Source organism: Coenobita brevimanus, chromosome 22 (genome assembly GCF_032717465.1).
Source record: "Coenobita brevimanus isolate Jiangsu-jjx chromosome 22, ASM3271746v2, whole genome shotgun sequence".
NCBI lineage: Eukaryota > Metazoa > Arthropoda > Malacostraca > Decapoda > Coenobitidae > Coenobita > Coenobita brevimanus.
In genome coordinates, this window is record NC_136975.1 from 45,914,652 (window position 1) to 45,934,818 (window position 20,167).

At 37.5% G+C, this 20,167-nt stretch overlaps 1 protein-coding gene across 13 annotated transcripts in view; it reads right to left on the minus strand.

Moving 5' to 3' along the window:
* Positions 1–1,437: 1,437 nt before the first annotated feature.
* LOC145392535 (uncharacterized) overlaps positions 1,438–20,167 on the minus strand; it is a 285,273-nt gene continuing 266,543 nt past the window's right edge. For 9 of the 13 annotated variants that reach the window (XM_080266936.1, XM_080266947.1, XM_080266937.1 and 6 more), the window contains 2 exons: positions 6,956–7,023; positions 1,438–5,882 (listed from right to left, as the gene is read on the minus strand). In XM_080266936.1, the coding sequence (XP_080123062.1) occupies positions 5,802–5,882; positions 6,956–7,023 (149 nt within the window). In that variant the 3' untranslated portion in view covers positions 1,438–5,801. The remainder of the gene's footprint in view (positions 5,883–6,955; positions 7,024–20,167) is intronic. The other 4 variants (XM_080266946.1, XM_080266945.1, XM_080266942.1 and 1 more) reach the window with 1 other exon arrangement.

Sequence of the window (20,167 nt, forward strand, 5' to 3'; positions counted from 1 at the left end):
GGGAAAGGAGAAGGCCCATGCTTTTGATGTTTCTGTTGAACCAAGTTAAGTCAGTTATCTATGTTTCTGTGACCCAAGTGTATGAGGCCAGCTGTGTATTAGTTAAAGGAGGCGACAGCATCTCTCCCACCAAGCACAGTACCTGGGAGAAAGAAGGGCTCTGGAGGCAAGACAAAAGAAGGCCCATGCTTTTGATGTTTCTGTTGAAGTAGGTTAAGTCTGTTATCTATGTTTCCGTGACATCAGTGTATAAGGCTAGCTGTTTCTTAGCTGAAGGAGGCAGAGGCACCCCTCCCACCAGGCACAGTACGTGGGAGAAAGTAGGGCTCTGGAGGCAAGACAAAAAACTCCCTTAAGCACTGACATTTGAATTGGATAGTTCTTCAAGGTTTATGGACTTGTCAGTCCTCAGGGAAGTCTTTCTCTTTCTTCAAGAGCCTTTTTTTGGGGGGCCCCAGGTAACATGCCTGGTGGGACAGATGCCCTCACCTGCCACTCATAAAGTGCCAGCCTTACACACCAATGTCATCAGCTTCTTAGATATAACTTGCTCCAACAGCATCAAAGTGCAGGCATTCTCGTCTCCTGTCAGCTTCTTTAAGACTTACTCTGACTGCTGGTAGTGAAAATAAGGTGGTGGCAACAAGTAAGAGGGAGGGAGGAGATTAAGGATTAAACAAAGCACACACCATCATCCCCCTCTGACCACCAGAATGTCACAAAGCTCTGCTGCTTGCTTGCCTGGGATGAGAGGTGGTACTTAATGGACATATGGTCAGTCTAGGTCACCCAAGGGTACTGCTGTGGTGCAAGTGGAAACAGTTACGTGCACAGATCCCCTTTGCAAGTTTGATGTGAAGACTTCTTTTGCAGACACTGTATACTCCACATCATGACTTCATGGCCTCTTAATTTCTCAATAAATTTAAATCACTTACCTCTGTGTCCCTTCCACCTTCATAATGTATTTGAACTATTTTCTTAGGGGACGGGTAGTCTGTATTTTTATGGTATGAATACATAGTATAACACAGACCAAGAATTCATTAACTCAATCAAATGGCTTTCTTCAGCTATATGGGATTGAATGTGATAAAGAAAAAAAGTGGAAGAAGAAACTTTGATAAGGTAACCCATGCTTGTGATTTGTGAAATTTGCTGATGACTGACAGACAATTTTCACTTTAAAATTTTTCAAAGTACTTACAATACATTAATAAAATTTCATCTATCCATCATCCAATGCTTTTTGTGTGTCCCATCAGGGGCATACGGGACCAGAGCTAGGCTACTCGGTTCCAACATTTACGGTGAAGCTGACCATCCTCACCTACCCTGAGTGGCATTATGAGAGTAAACTTCACCCACCCTTTGGATATAAAGCCTTACAGGCTCAGTCTGGTTGAAGCAGCTCAACTCACTAAACCATCAGGTGTCATTTGTTTATTTGGTTACCATTCAATGTAGTGCTGTACCTGAAAATGGTTTCCTGGTTCACAATAAATCACTTGGCTTGCCACTCAGTACAGTGTCACCTGAAGGCAGCAGTACATCAAATGAATGGATGGTGGGCAACCTCTCCACTCACAAAATAAAGTTTTGTACACAAGTAAACTTTTCTCCTTACAAATATAACAAAATGGAAGACCCCCTGTGTCTGGTCATGGGAGCAATGCTTTGACTGACTAGCACCCAGGGAGGAAGGTAGTACTATAATCACGGCGCCCGACTCTGGGGTTGTCATTATCGTACCCTGGCAACCTACACCACCAACAGTGCATCTGATTTCGTATCACATTATACACGAATCATATCATTATACTCGAATATATTATTCATGAATATTTTTTTACAAGAACATATTATACACAATTCACAAGCGTGTCATATTATACACGAAATCAGAACCACAGTTGACATGTAGGTTGCCACGGTACAATAATGACAACCTCAGAGTTGTGCGCCGCAACTATAACCGTTACCACCTCTGCATGAAACAAAGCTTGCTTCACCCCATGTCTGGCCCTCCCAAAGCATAAACATGAGCTTTGCACTGTATGAAAACACAGAAAAACCAACAAACTAGGCATGATTTTGGAAGGCATGCCTCAAGCTACTGGTAATGCCTTCTGAAAAGCACAGTGCAGTCAAAGGGTTAACATGTGTGGTAAAAGCAAAGTCTGATGTAGTAAAGTCTGATATGGTGTGGCATTAGTGTTCAGTATAAAGGTCAATGCAGCAAAGAAAATGGCACAACATACACCATTTCTCTTTTATTTGCCACATGGCTTTAATGATGGTGAGACTTGCCTATACACACACAATGTACAGGGAACATACCAATGCAAACCAATGAAGCTGCAAGAAACCAATGATAAAATACAGACTATACGGCGGACCGAGCCACCACGAGGGGGGAGCGCGGTAAGGGAGGGAGGGGGGGCGGTCCTCCCCGTGTGGCTGCTCCGGTAATAACTGTTACATAATAATTACTTGTCTTAAACACTACAAATATATACAAAAATCTTACTTCACCAAATGAAACATACAACTGAAATGCTGAAACTCTACAAAATATTGACGGATCTTGGGAGTGCCAGCATTGGAGAAGATGATAAAAAATATAATAATCATAATCATTAAAAAAAAATAAAAACAAAAAACCTGGGCTCAGGGAAAATGCCATCCCAGAGGCTCCTTGTATACAGAGGAACTATAGTTTGGGGACTGATAAAATAAATCAATGTACTCTCAACAAGATTTTTCCTTTTTTTTTTTTTTTTTTTTTTTTTACTTTTCTCCTTTCTTATTTTTTTTTTCCTGTCCTAAGCGTCAATAGGGGAGCAACTACGTCACTTCTGAGATGAAGACTACAGAAGGAAGTTGGGAGGGAAGGGGGAGGGGATTTCATTTTCTTCAGTAATGTTGCTTTCCGCCCACAAAAATATCCACTATCACAATCTCCTGGGACCAGCACCTGTCACCATCGTCATATTACTTCTTCATTCTCCATGCATCACCACTTAAATTACACTTAAATCACTTTGGTTTGCACTGTCTTTTGCCACTTGTATATTTTTTTCGTAAGTTCCTATTTTGTTTTTGTAAGAGCACTTTCCTCTGCCTGCCTGGGCTTTAGTCACTTCACATTTTAGTGTTTATGGATTTTTTCAGGCAGTAAAAGTAGTTCTGGCCTTTCTAACTGCTACTTAGTTAATTAAAGGTTTCTTTCTTAGGTATGACTCAAGGTAAATTTTCTTTCCATCCATCTTCACACATACACACATCACCATTCCGGTCCTTCCCACTTTACTGAGCATTCCAAAAGGAGCACATGAATGGTTCAAAACAAACCAAATTTCTCCCTTAGCCACACAACACAGCCAATTAATTTTCTTATGAAGATGGGTACACATTCAGACTTCTCTACATCTGAATGATCAATCACAATTCCACCCCCCAGCTGTGAGTGAAAAACTAAAATAATATCACTTCACTTTTTTCACACATATCATTACTCTCAGTGGCTGTCCACGCATAGCTGTTTAAAGGGTGGTCACAATTCCACCTCCCAGCTATGAAAAACAAAAGCATATCTTTTACCTTTTCCATACATAGTCACTCTAAAAAACCTAAGTGCATATCTCTTCATGGTTTCTGCACTTAGTCATAATTTCAAAATACTAAAAGCATACACCGCCTTTTCAGTCACTCTCTTATGGCCAGTCCACAAGTAGCTGTTTATTTTGTTTTAAATGAATGAGCAAGTTGTTCCCAGCCGCATAGTGAACCACAGGTGGCTGGCAGTGACCCCTCATACCTCCCCTTCCTTCCCCTTGGTTCCCCTTTGGCTGGCCCCAGCCTCTCCTGTGTTCCGACAGAATCATTGTCTCTTCACTTGACCCACATCTTTCGGCTTCTTTTTTTTGTAGAATAACAACAGCTCAATAAAACTTCTCTCATAGAAAAATAATAAACCATTATAACATGATATTTTTTTACTCTACTCTCAATAACATCTCCTGCTACCTAACATTCAACGTGATGTGCAAAGAAATACAAGGGTTAGGGAAGTTTCCTCAAGTACACTGTGTATCTACATTAATGCCTTTGGTATAGAAGAGTTGAGTATGTAAGGCTCTGTATATAAGTGACCTATATTAATGGTACTTACATTCATAACAATAGTATACAACAGTCTGACAACACCAACTGTTACCCTCCGCATATAATAATAATCTCTCTGTACACTAGACATGAAAGTCACAACCCAATGGTAAGAATTGCACATAAGGCTGAACCCAACTGTCCTACAGACAGCCCCCCTGGACCCCACCCGGCCCTCGACAGTCCTTCAACTGCCGCTAAGGTCATCCGGCAATTCTTTTATCTCGCAACTCAGGCTCGCAACCAGTTCGTGCGATTTAATAGATAAAACACGAAGGGGCGGAGAAGAATAAAAATTAGAGCAATGAGATGCACGCTCGGCTGAACAGCAGTAAGTCTCATTGTGAGGTAAATCATGAGTTTCGTACATCTAGAGGAGAAAATCATGTCCTTAATATAATCAATGGTAAAAGCAAGGTAGGGCGCATGTACACATTACTCGTGGGTAAATGGGAGATACAATGCACACACCCCTGGGTACCCATCTAACTTTTTAGCATTCCCCCCTTTTGTACTGGTAAAGTTTTAAATCACAGGACTGCTCTGGCATTGAAACATCACATTGGCTTCCCTCAACCTGCTAGAAGAGCTCACATACCCCCACTGTGTGTAAACTACCAAAAATTCATCACTGTAAATTTAAATATACTTTAAAATAGGTACAGGTATTAAAAAAAAACACACACACATGAGTAACACTTGGGTCAAAGAAACTATAACAAAAAAATTTCATGTCTAAATATTCAGGTCAAATTCTGTATAATATTTGTTTACAGAAATAAGAAGTTACCAATGCTACAAATTAAAATTTAAAAAAATTAAACACGTTACAAATCATCACGACGCTGACTTGAGTGGTGGCAGGACTACCGAATAATACTATCAATGGCCACAAAGGCAGCTGAAGCGCTCTTAACCTTTCCAATACGATGATTGTTGTTGTATTTTGTTTTTGTTATGGCCAGATGATTTTGCTCATACTTATGAAGGCTTCTTAATGAAGCTGGTAATGAAGGCTGCATCTATCATAACCCCTCCAGTTTTAAAAAATCCCTCTTAGGCTGAGCATAATGGTCTGGTAGTAGCAAAAAATACAGTTTAAGAAGAATGATAATGGCATGACCATACTTATAAAAATACATAATAATAATTAATAATAATAATAATAATAATAATAATAAATGTTTAAAAAGGCATCACTATGATGAAGGTGCTATTTCACTATGATTATACAATTTTCATACTCTGCTACCACCAGACAACTTCACTCATCTTAAGAATGATACTGCAAACCTAAGAGGTCAAACTGAACCTCCACTAACCCTTCCGCTCCAAGTCATGCCCATTAAGTTATATTATAACTGTTCAATAGTGAAACAGGGCTGAATACAAAATACTGCACATCATCGGACTGAACGAGTTAACAACCAATGCTACCAACCTCACAAACCAACAACAACTTCTTTTTTTAATCTCTCTCAGTGGGCGTACATGCTCCAAAAACAGCGTACAATCACATCCTGCAAAAATTGACTGGCAGGCCACATTAAAGTTACACAGGGACAGAGGGACCACACAGATGAGCGAACGGATGAGAAACGGATGAGCTTTTTTTTTTTTGGATGACACAGCTACTACTTCGACAGCAGGACTTTCAGCATGCTTTCGGATTTGCCCTTGTCACCTCCGCTGCTGCCTCGACTGTCATCCATCTGCTGCAAAATGGTAAAGGTAAGAGGTGGTAGGAAAATGGAATACCTAGAGGAAGGACACAGAACTCTACCAACATTACCAGTATTACAATACTATAGCCTAAATCATCATCGTACCTTCATGTCATCATATCTACTTTCACCATCATATTAACCTGCATCATCATCATCATAACCACCACCACCCTGGCTCACATTACCACCAACAGACAAGGTAAAGTCAAATCCAGACACAAGAACAAAAGAAAGAATGTGAGTAAAGTATGAGATTCATCAACAGCATGGTATTGTATCTCAGTACCATGGCAACAATTTCTTGGCATGACTGAAAATACTTTAAATGTAATATACTCGAGCTACATACTGTATATCCTAAGAAACTAGGCTATATAATTAAGGAACTACACCATAAAAAAGGAAAATAACCACATATTTAAGGAACTCGGCCATACAATTAGTAAGGAGCTTGACTATAATTAGGGAACTTGCCCAATTAATTACTAGGATACATGGCCACACAATTATTACATAACTTGGCCACATAATTACTATGGAACTTCATCAGGTAATTAAGGAACTTCATGACATAATTACTAAACTTTCACTTGAAATTAGCCCAGATATTTGTCCTTTTGTACTTTATTTTACATAGCTCAAAAAAAAAAAAAAAAAAAAAAAAAAAAAAGTATTATGGCTCTCTGAACTGCACCATATTCTAGTATTAATTTCTTATCACACCTCAGCATTTAAGAAGGAGAGATGATGCTTTTAGGCCAACTAGTAGCAGCAGCTGCAGCCCCAGGTTCATCGAAATGTGAAACCAGGGAGACGGCACAATTAAGTTGTCTTCCTACAGCCTATCATCCTCTTTTATGGGGACACGGATGGAACTGAGACAGGTTAGTATTATTCTCATGCTACAGCTCGGCACTGAAGTTAGAAAATTTATGGTTTTGGCCCAAGTTAAAGTGGAAGGGATATAGAGGAATTTCATACACAACACCCTGGCCAATGTGCTAAATCTTTTGGCCAAGTTAAAATTAATGTGATATAGGGGAAATTCATACCCAACTTACCCTGGGTGATGTGCTGAGTCCTCCAGCCTGGCTCGTATTGACTCCCTCACCTCCCCACTTGTTGCCCTCTGCCAGAAGACATATAGACAAAACTTACACTCCAACCACACACGTTATGCTAAGTTCAGGTTAAGGTTTTAATTTAGTCCTGCTTAAATTCTATCTTACCCTCTCCCACCATACAATGAGTTCCTGTCTTCCTTAAGCTCTGTCTTATCCTCTTTCATCTTACACTAAGCTTCATTTAAAATAATCTTTTAGTCTAGGTTAAACTCTCCCACTTACTAATGACAAAATTTTGATTATATATCCATCTAGTCTTTCTTTAACCCTCTCTAATATTTTCTGGATTTAGATTATTATATACACTTAGTCTTGGTTGAACTTTTCCTCTAATCTATCATTCTTAATCTGTTCCTTTATTTTACATGGGTTTTAGGCTATTACAGTTATCTAATACTGTTTAAACTCTGCTTCTAATGATATAACAGTTGAGGTTATTGATCATCTTGCTTGAACTCTCCCTCTAATAAAGGGATTTAGGTTATAATAGTCACTGAACATTCCTCTAACTATCCCTCTAAATTAAAACTGCTTGGAACATGACATTATCTTACAACAGTTAACACTCAATTTACGAACAATGTATCCTATAAACTTTGTAGTGCTTTCCTGGGGAAAAAATGCCAAAATGCAAACTTTCAACATATGAAGCTGGAGATATGCCATTACACATTTAGTATAAAAAAAAAAAATAATAAATAATAATAATAACAATAAATAAACTTCTCAAAAGCTAAATCATTCCCTATCACTACCATCTTAACCCTATTTCCCCATTACCTAGATACATAAAGGTGATGACCTACACCTACTCAATTGAACAACTTTCTCTTATTATCCTCCTCATCACCCTACCTGTGTATGCTTATGTAATTCCCAGTTTTATAGCTTTCATCCACAACTCTCTATCTGTTCAGTAACTTTAATGTTTAATGATGAGAGACATGAAGCAAATGTCCGCTTTAATCATTTTTTTGTCAAGACCTCTTCTTTATGCTTTTCACCTTACTGGTGAAGGATTTTCTTTAGCTTATGAAAGATTATAGTGTGAACAAAATCATCTGACAGTAACAAAAATAATATGCAAAAGATATCACCTCAGTAAAAATGTTAAGCTGCACCTATCAGTATTACCTAACCCTCAAAACTGCTATGTAGAGCTGCATACACTCATAATCCCTACTTCACAATCTTAACTCCTACTGTATACACGTGGGACTTATTTCTTTGGGTCACGTTCCAAGTGGCATTGTAGGATTCATAAAACTTTTTTCTTTTTGTTTCATTTCTTTTTTTTCTTTTCTTTTCTTTTTTTAATTTTATGTGCCTTTTACACACTGATATCCTGGCTTACGTTACTCTTTATTTTTATTACCGGATACTCTGCACCAGTAACGTACAGTACTAAAGGATATTGGGCAGTAATGTGCAGAGTAAATCAATGCAGAAGAGATGCTAGGAAGCCTCCAATGCCATCTGCAATAAGATCCTCTAAGCGAACTAGTGGATATCATGAGAACCAAATCAATATATGCCCCTTAACCCACTGAACCCGGGGATGTCTTCATCATTTTATACTGGACATCTCCTGACGACTTTATTCACCTAAGGATAAACTTTTCAGAATGAAGGGGTCAAATGATGTAGTAATAAACCACTTCAGTATGACAGGTCTTCCCAAGCTGAACAGAATCATCCGATAAAGTCAAGGATAAACTTAAAAAGCACATCACCCAGATGCAAAGGGTTAAACACAATACAGTAGTAGTAGCAGCAGTAGCTGTTATAACTCCAGGCTCATCAAAATGTGAACCCGCTAGACTGCAGGCTGAAGTTGCTCTTTTTCCACAGTCCACCATCCTCCAGTTTGGGGATGGGGAGGGGAATGAGGGACATTTGGATACCATAACCAGGCACCTTCACTACCCAGTCACATCGGTGTCACCACATGAAGTCATCCCTCTCTAGCATGTAAGCACACTATAGTACTGTAACAGTGTCTGAGTCAACCAATGCCTGAAAAAGAGAGGAAAGATTGTGTTTTTAAATCTAGAGTTGATAATGCATTACTGGGTAAATATGAGCTAATTAATAGCAGGTTTTGCAGAACAGCAGCAAATGCACCATGCAACATTACCGTTAGCCAGCCAGAACAACATGCAAAAAACATCAATTGCATGCAAGGCACAAAATGGTATATATGTGTACTGTATTAGGTGTCTGAAAAAACTGTATAACAATAACATTAATCATAATAACAGATGAATAATAATCTCCCAAAAGAACACCATGGAGGGATAACAGATAAATTAACTATACATATCAGGTGACTATATCCCCTTCAGCAAGAGATATTTCACAATGCTGGGTAAAACCATGACACTACAGGAGCAAAATTTTGTCGGCCACCACACTGAATGGTTTAAATGAAATAGATGCCATCCCATTCAGTATGACAGCTCTCTCCTTTGATGGATAAAATCATCTCACAGTAGCATAATTTATATACAGTATATATATATATATATATATATATATATATATATATATATACAGTATATATATATATATATATATAATCCTCATACAGAAAGGGATATACATAGGATGGAATACAGTCTGTTCTCCTCACAGGTCATGGATGTTTCAAATACCACAACTGCGTCCATATGACTTGTAAAGTAAACTCGGGAAACTGCAAAGGGGTACTTGCTAAAAATTTTAATCTGGTTCGAAATATCCTGAAAATACTTTTGAAGGAACTAATGTTTTAAAAGTGACCAGAGTGTTTACTGTCACCATATCACAATAATTTATACATCAAGAGCAGTGATATCACTCCACACATAGCAGTGCCGTAACCAATCTGCACTTGGAACCTGTATGCATTTTTTTTTTTTTTTAATGCAAAGGAAGAAGGAACCAAAGGCCATGAGCCAGCAATAACAGTTCCCTCCAAGAGAAAAACAAAATACAAGAGAGAGCCAAATTCAAGATCCGATCATTCAGAGATGCCTGGACACACTGCATTTGAATGACTGGAGATCACAGGAAGCAGGAAATACAGACAGAGGGAGACAGTTCCAGAGCTGACCTGTTGCATGAATGAAGGACTGGGAGTAACGGTTAACTCTTACATTAGAGAGTTGAACCGAAAAGAGATGAGAGTTTGCTGCTAGACGGGTGCTACGCACCCGTCGTAGAGGTGGAGGAATGCATGCAGACACTTCAGAGGACCAGTGACCACTGAAGTAGTGATAGAAAAGAGATAAAAGCATGAATTTCATTGCCTGTTTTCAAATATTTACTTTATGTTCTACAACTTGCTGAACTCAGAAAATGTGCTTTTGACCACATGGGGATTTGAAAAGCTCCATGTACCCTACTCAGCTTTACAGGCAGCAATGAAACCAGACAATTTTTCTGTACTCTTTGTGTAATTTACTTTGCTCTTAACCTATTTATTGCAATGACACATTTTATATTTTATTTTTGCCATCTTCAAATGACTTCATTCATCAGGAGACTTTAGATCCACAGTATATACAGTATATATATATATATATATATATATATATATATATATATATTGTATATAAACTTGCTACCTAGTGTAAAAAGATGACTGGCCAGTCATATGGAAGAATTTATGGTATTTTCGTATGGATCCCTGGCTTGTAATGAGAACTTACTGTACTAAGCATAACAGGAATTCTCAGCCTTTACATATTACAAGTCATTATCCCAAACACGCACAAAAAAAACAAACAATCAGAGAAGTAAAAAAACAGATCATGGAAAATGAAAATAAAGTCACCTCCATCAGTGGGATTGGATATATACAATAATTCAAAAAATAGAAAAGATGTCCACCTTAAGTTAATCATAAAAACATACATACTGTACATAAATTACATAAGAGTAACTACAAAGTACAGAAGGTCCTCAATATACAGTATGCTGGTGAGGGGGTATAAAACTTAACAGCTTTTTCTCCATACGACTGGTACAGTACTGTGAAAATGAAAGAAACTGGCAAATTTACTCTATATGCAGCTATGGAAATTCAAGCCAATTTTTCTGTCCATTTCTGTTGGCTTAAAAGAGAACAACAAAAAGAGGTAACACACAAGCAGTAATTCCATATATCACTGTGGGCTGAATTGAAAAAAATAAAATAAATAATAATAAATTAATAATAATAATAATAACAATAATAACAACAACAACAGAAGAGGGTGATAGGCAATTTTTCTGTACATTTACTGTGATCATAACTAGACAAAAAAAATTATAATAATAAATAAAAACATTAAAAAATAGACGACATATATTGAGGACTTGCTGTAATCAACCATACATCTGCATACAAATACAATACACAAATGGCAATTCATATGCATGTACACAAAGGAAGAGGCATTAATTTATTTACATTAAAAAATAAAAAATAGATCTACAGGTACTTCATATAGAAATTAATAAAGAGCTTAAACCCTGCAGTCTCAGGACCTCATTCATATTTTATTCTTGCCACTACCAGACTAATGGACTGTATTTAGTGAATGAGCTGGATCCGTACTCTCGTCGGTTAAGGGAGCTCCCTAGCACCGGTTCCTTGGCGATTTATTTTTGGACACGGTTAGTTAATATCCTTTTGTATGTTATTTATGCTGAGTATAGTGGTATTTTCATTATTTTAATTACACCCAAGAGGACAGTAAATAGTAATATGCAAAATAAGTTGCTCAGGAAGAGGCGTTAGTAAGCTTCCTAACCGTACGAAAATACCGCTCCTGGTGTTGATATGGCTCCAGGCTCATCTGTACATGAACCCAGTGGACTGAAAGCTGAAGCTGCCCTTTTACTTGCAGCCTGCCATCCTCTTTTGGGGGTACATGGAGGGAGTTGAGGGACATTCATAAAACCTGAAGCTGCCCTGTTATGGTACAGTACTGTATATTAGTGAAGACGTTAACAAAGGATACACAGTATTTAACTTCTCCAGCTTCAGAAGCTTTTGTAGGCTGAATAAAATCTTTCTGGGGACAGTAAAAACACAAAAAATACATAAATACAAAAAAAAATAATTATAACACTGACAACTCATAGTAAGAGATAAACCCCTTCTGCCCAAAGATCTACTTTATATTCAACTCTTGCTATCTCCTGACAATTTTATTCACCTTAAGATACTTTCCAAAATGAAGAGCTTCAATAAAACCTTCATTAACTTCTCTAATCGGGGGCTCCCTTACACAGACTTTTAAAAATTGATGGTAAATTATATCCTTCCATCATCCAACCCTTTTTCTTCCAATTTGAAGCACAGGAAGTGTTTAGATACAGCCTTCACCAATTTCCCCCTCTACTAGTGGGCTTTGTTAAGCCCATAAAATCATCTGATTGCAGCAAAAATAAAATACACTACCATGCCACCATGCTGGACAAATTAATTGAGCTTACTACAGGATTCAGAGTAAGAGGTTTCCAGCTGGCATTTTAAAAGGTGCAAATATATTGATGCAAAACTACCATATAGCTGTTAGTCCTCAAATAAAGTTGCTTAATTTACATCTATTCCATTATCAAACTCAAACCCTCCAACCTGAGAACAAACTTTATGTATATTAATTTTCTTCGGATGATTTTACTCGGCTCTGAAAAGTACTCAAATTGGAGGGTTTGATGCAACCTTCAGTAACCCAATTGGTACTTAGAAGTTCTTCCTAAGTTGAACACAAAACCCTGTCCACACCAAATCCTTGCTGGCATGGGTGGGAGTTGCACATCACTGTAACCCATTACGGTATATATATATATATATATATATATATATATACTGTATATATATATATATATATATATATATATATATATATATATATATATATATATATATACTGTATACAGTATATATATATATATATATATATATATTTAATGATTGAAAGGGATTGTGTTTTTTATTTCTTATGAAATGCCAGTGATGTCAGAAATGAGTGTGTTTGGTGCTTTTAACCCTTCAATCATGAATCATAAGCATGTCTTACTTAAAGCTGCTTCAACTGAAAGAAGAATTTTGTCTCCAAACATCCAAGACTTTATGTGAGGACTGACTATGGTATGCCAAAAATGCCTCCCACAGGTTGTACTGTCTTCTTCATGGGGATAAGAAGTACCTACAACTACTGCCTGCCATCACTAGCCTCGGTTAATCCTTACAGTACCAGGATGTCCATTTTATGTCATTCTTCCTACCACCAGACAAGTTTACTCAGCTTGGGAGAGAGTCTGTGAAACAGGAGGGGTTAGCTAGAGCCCTGATTAGCCCTTTCTGTAGGGTTCTCTCTTTCAGGTTGGGAGAGACTTTCAGACTGGAGGGGCTAGACAAAACCCTCACTAACTCCTCCATCATTAGAGTTCTCTCTATAATCCAAATAAAATAATCTAGTAAAAGCACGAGTGACTTAAAAATAACATCTGTGGGCTGGATGAATTAACCCCTTCATTAAAAACATGTCTCTCATTTTAATCACACTACCATCAGATGATCTTACACGATGATTTTATTCAACTCTAGTACTTGTTGTTGCTGTTCCTTAACCCCCAGTACATCTGGCTGAGCAGCAGCGACCACAGGTAAGCAACTGCTTTAATGAGGCTGCCCTACAGGAACAGTACAGTACATTCACCATTTAGGGATTTGGCACTACCCTGTGGCAGACAGCACCTCAGGGTTGGATCAGGCTCCTTCCTATGGCAAAGTGCTGAGAAAAATGAGGAAGATTGGCTGCCAGATGGATGTTGCAGCTGCTCCAACCAGTGTGCAAGCAACAACATGTGTAGGCTCCTTGTTGTCAGCATCTCAAATCTAGCACTGAAGGAATTTGATATGGTTGTAGCCTATCTAACCTCTCCAACTTGAAAAATGTTCCACAGAATGGATAAAATCGTCTGATGTAGTGGGAAGGGGGGGTAGGGGAAGCCACCATATGTAAGATATAAATTACTGTACAGTAACTGGTTTATTCATACACTGCACCTGTGCAGCACTTAACCCTTTCAGTCCAAGGACATTATTATATTCTTCCTGTCACTAGATGATTTTATTCACATCAAGAAGTCCCTAATTGTGAACTGGGTCAGAAAAGGCTCTATCCAACCCCTCAGATTTGAAACATCTCCCATAAGCTGATTAAAATAATTCTGAGACAAAAAAAAAAAAAAAAAAAAAAAAAAAAAGCCACCAAAGGGAAAGGGTTAATAATGAACAGTTAACATTATGTCGTCCTGAAAATAATGCACAACTACCCAAGTGGAACAGTTTACATGCGCTCGGCCAAGCATCATACTCGCTTTTTAAACTGAAGTGCTAGCATCATGTGAAAAACTGCCTGGGGTGAGGGTGTCTGTGAAAGGTAGGAAAAGTCTTACAATCTTAGTGAATTGTGGGGAAATTATACATAATCTTAAAAACACTGGAAAAATTTTATAATGAGTCTTAATTAATTCTGTGGGAAAACTGTCATAATCTTAATTAGTTTCATAAAAAATTAAATTGATTTCATGAAAGACCTTCATAATTAATGAACTATGTGCAAAAATGCAAATTCAAAAAATATCAAGGAAATAATCAGAAACCATTATGAAGGAACACTCTCATATGTGGTACATAACTGTACTGTACAGGTACTGTACTGTACTGTGGATTACTGTACTGTACTGTACTGTGAAAAACTGCCTGGGGTGAGGGTGTCTGTGAAGGTAGGGATAGTTTCGTAAATAATCTTATTGAACTGAGAAAATTATACATAATCTTAAAAACACAGGAAAAAATTTATAAAGAGTATTAATTAGTTCTGTGGAAAAACTATCATCGTCTTAATTAGTGGGAGGCACTGGCTGAATCGGTAGAGGGGTGGCCTGCAGTCCTACTGGACCCAGGATCAAATCTGGCTGGCACAGGGAACAATTTAAGGATTTGAATTTCATAAATGCAGACTTTAATGGTCTACCAGAAGACCCACTGACGTTGTAAAAATACCCCTGCTAATAACTACACCAGTCTTCTATGAGACGACCCTTTCATGTATTCAGTTACGAACGGTGGGTGTTAGTGCCACAATGGTGACATGTGGAGGTGAGTAGGAGGACTACTGAGTATTAGGATAAACCCAAAAGCCTTTACAAAAAAAAAAAAAAAAAAAAAAAAAAAAAAAAAAAAAAACTTGGGGGCTACCCACCATCCACTCACTCCCCTCAACTAAAGGAGTTAATAAAGATAATTTCTTATCATTTCAGCAGTAGTCTCTCTCAAGTTATGAATAACAGTCTGGCAGCAGCAAGCATAAAATGAAAAAGATGTCAGCGTGAGGAAGACATTACTGAGAAGTTTCTGCATAATCAATATGTTGGAAATTCTCATTCCTACAACAGTCTTGCGACAAAATAACAGATCTAAATGTTCTTAATGTCAACCAAAATGTACTTCTTCAACTTCCTGAAGCAGCCTTATATTCAACCATGAATAATATCTGTTTAGGCTTTGTTCTATGAAAAGTTATTATTTCGTCAACAAAAATTAACTACGATTACCTCTTAAATTATTGCATAAATTCTATACATTACTGTATTGGGCAACAACAAGAAAAAGCAATAATAATAATAATAATAATAATAATTTGAGACCACTCCTGATATACTGATGAAAAACCTTACAAACAACAGACTCAGCTAAATACCCAACAGCTTCACTAAATAAACAGAATATTCATAGTAATCTTCAAAAACATTACCTAAACCCTGAACTTAAATAAATAAAAAACAACAACATTTCTTTAATATGCTACATTTTACATATATATATATATATATATATATATACATACACAGTGGAACCCCGGAATTCGTACGCCTCTCTACTCGTACAACTTAGTTTTCGTACAGCTTTTTCGCCCAAAAATCACTCCAGTTTTCGTATGGTGACCCGTTATTCGCACTACGAGATGCGGCGTCGTAGGTGCCACATAGTCGCCAGTCTGGCTTTGTCTTCCGCTAGATATGCATCAGTTATAGAGGCTCAATTAAACTTTGTGATGAATTACGTATTTTCGTTAGAAAATTGTACTGAACATAATCATAGGCCCCGAAGAGATTAGTGAGTCAGCTGGAGCTAAAAGTAAAGCAGTGAGAACAACAACTGAGCTAAAAAAAAGAACTCATTGCAAGTTTGAAAGAGGAACCCGGTTCTCCGATCTTGTCATTCATTATAGTATGCCAAAATCTACCGTTTCATCCATACTAAAGAACGGATTAATGTAAATTATATTGTTTCTTAAGGAAAAAAATGATTCGGTTTTCGAACAATTCGCAACTCGTACAGCCTCCAGGAATGAATTGTGTACAAATTCCGGGGTTCTACTGTATATATATATATATGGATTAAATATGGAAGACACAGTGAGTCCTCATCATATGCCATCTTTTCAATACTTTTTTTGCTTAGTTTAGAATGTAACATATTAAAGTTCCCCTGATACCTAAACCCAATTTGTCAGTCCCCCTAATCAACAGTGTCCTTGTAAGCACTGGGATACTTTTAAAACTATCTCTGACATATAATGAGGACTGCACATTACCTTGGAAGGATTGTGACTGTTAGAACATTGAAAGCAACAGAGGTCCAAGAAGCCATACGAGAGCATCAAATGTGCGCTACAAGGTTTATTTCTATTATCGGAGAGGATGGTAAAGCAATACTGGTATGGTGGCGTGCATCTGTGTTACTGTGAAATGGAGCTACTACGATAAACAATGGGGCACCTGGACCACCTAAAGTGCTGTGCCAAATCTTGTCAACTTTAAACACTAACCTCTTCACTGTGATCACATCGTTTTCATTTGGAAACAATACAATAACTGATAAGATGTGATACAATCAAGAATACTAATGCCACTCATATTGACACTGTAATTTCTATGCACAGTCAGTTAGCTGAGGTCTTAATACTCATTTTCATTTATAACTGCCCCAGCACCAAATTACAGTACCTTTTTTCTTTCTTTTCTTTTTTCCCCAACTTAGGAAGGACCAATAGCAGTGAAGGGGTTACTTAATACTCACATCTTGGGGGCAACTTAACTATTTCAACAATTTTACTTGTCAATATCAAATTTTATAGGGTCTGCATTAAAGCTATGTGTAGAGAGCAGCACTAAATTGTTTGAGAGGATGGTGAGTGCCCCCAGCTACCACTAATACACTGAAAGAAATACTGTGATATACTTGCTCTCTTTCATATAATATCTAAAAAGTTCAAACATATTACAATTAAATACCACAAGTTTACAAGATCTGGCAATTGCTTTACAACAGCACTCATATTGAATCCTGTGGTATGCTGGGGTAATAAACCTTCAACTGCTGGGACTCTATCCTTCTACGAAAAACACAAATGTCTAGTTTTAGCTTGAATAAAAACCATGGTGCATCTAGAAGCAGTGAAAAGGAATAAATCATATATCAGGCACAGACAATGACACACAAATCAGGAAAATGGTCTATGTTCTGGAGGATGTGAGTCCTGGAAAAGCATGGGTAGGGGGAAGAAAAATAAGATAACAAAAGTGAAAAACAGAAATGATGAAAACTGTACAGTATTACAATGATGATGATAATGATAATGATGATAAATGACGATGACAGTGACAATGATGATGATAATGAAAAATGGAAACTAACTATTCCACTGCAATTATACCTAATGGCTGACCTATAAGTACAGCTATGAAGCAATGAAAACTCTAACTAATATCAATCCCTTCATTAAGATGATGGTTTATTCTCATTATCTTCACACACATTTTATCTCCAGAAGAAATTTTTTTCCAAACTGGAGGGATTAGATAAAACTTTTAATAACCCTTTTATGCCCAGGGTGCTCATGTAAACTGAATAAAACTACCTGGCAACAGCAACACCGTAAGAGAGTTTTCTATACGGTACATCATCGGAGCAGAAGTGGTCAACTGTGTGTAAAGAGTAAGACTGACTAAATTATAGGCAATATTTTCACGAACAAAACAGTGAATCACTTGAAATGCTGGATCCTACATCAACCCTTTTTAACCAGTCAACTACAAGCAGTATCCCCTACACAAATGAAAAATACTTGGGAGTAGCAAGAAAATAAAACATCATCAAAATAATGTAGATACTGGAGACTATTTCTAATCCCATCCCTACAAGAGGTTTCCCCTATGCAGAATATCATCTGACAAAAGCAAGAGTTAACTAAAATAGGCTTCCCCATCCTGAAGGGGTTAACTGCTTATTTGTACCTCATCTCATGGAACAAGAACTTTAAATGATGAAACTATTTAAAACAAGGATAAAATTGCTCTTCTTTACTGTCTCTGAAATTATAATTTAAAAAATTTAGCTATTTCTTAACCCCTTCAGCCTGAGATCTCTCCTAAGCTCAATAAAACTGTCTGGCAAAAAAAAAAAAAAAACTGTAAAGCAGAGTTTAAAACAAAAGACACTAGCTTCCTATATCCTAGATTCTCCTTTTTTATTTATTTATTTATTTTAAATGAGCTACTGTAATCCTAAAATTCTGGCATGTAAATTTTGCCAGTATTGTTATAATTAAGACAGGTTTTTTCATGACAAGTTCGCTGGTTTTACTTTTAAAAGGCTTTGTGTATGCATACATGTCGGCCTCGTTCACCTAATGGCAGCTCCGAGTGCACCACAATCTCTGGCAGCATCTCTGTAAAATCCCCTAACCGTGAGGTCATACTTCAGGACCTCATCCAAAGTCACTTTAGGTGACATTCCTAGATATTTCTGCCGTTTTTTTTTTTTTTTCTTTTTTTTTTTCCAGACTCCATTCTTTCCACATGTCTGAACCACCTCAATCATCTCTTACGTATCACATCAACGTCTTTAAATTCTCAGCAGATCTCTCAGCTGCTCATTTGTGATTCGTCATTTGTCTGTCAATCACGGAAGCAATACATATACTGTACTGTATATCCAGCCATCCTCCTCTCTCTATGCTCAAACCTAAAATATGCCTACTTGATGGTGAAAGCTCTTTTCCCATGCAGATGAAGGTCATACCCTTGCAACATCACCAGGTGTAGTTCAACACACCCTCTTTATCACTCTTCCTGTATTTAAGTTTCATATCCACACATCACACTGCATACCTGGTACCTCCTACATTTCCCTCCATGCCAACACTTTCACATATTCAATTACGCCTACTCCAACTATAATTTTTGTACCAACTGCTGCTCTTAAATTAATCTCAAAGGCTCAATTCTTCAATGCTCCTCCTACACACTGTCATGTTCCACACCTACACTGGCACTGTAAACAACCCAGGTAAGCTGTTGATACTTCTTCCACTTTCATACTTCCTCTTCTCTTGTCTCTGCATCCTACCTCACCCCATCTTTTGGTGGCAATATACCAAAATGATGATTACACAAAAACTCTGCCCTCAGTGCCATTTTTAATCCCTAGTCAACCACTTCCTCTTATGGAACATTATTACTATTCAGTATTACAATAGCCTCTCTTCCCTACAGTGCTGTTTCTCTTTTACTTTTTAATTTATATATATATGGATAGCCCTGGGCTCCTATGCTCCTCATGGGGCAACATAGGATTGGATGATGGATGGATGGATGGATATTATAGTTCAGGTGGTGGAGGGGAACATCTTCACATGGTGGTACTGATATACAACTAAGCAGCTCCACTGTCCAGTTATATAAACATCTTTCAAGTTTTCCCTTATCCCCCAGTATGGTGCACAGCGCAGGACAACTTCACCCTGCTGCCCACAAAGCTCATATTTCTGTTAGGCCTGGGGCCACAACAACAACTGTTCCTATGTTTTAAAAACTTTTTCACACTTCCTAAAACATCTCAATCCCCAAACCAATTCCCTGTTCATGTTTATGTGGCACCCTATACTGTGACCTGAAATCATTAACCGCATACTCTTTCCTTATTTTAACAAAGATCTATTAACTGAAATGAATGATAAAGAGGAGTAATGCTCTAAGCCTAAAGCCAGATATATATTATGTAAACAAAGAACTCAATCAAAAAAATAAAGCAACAAAGCA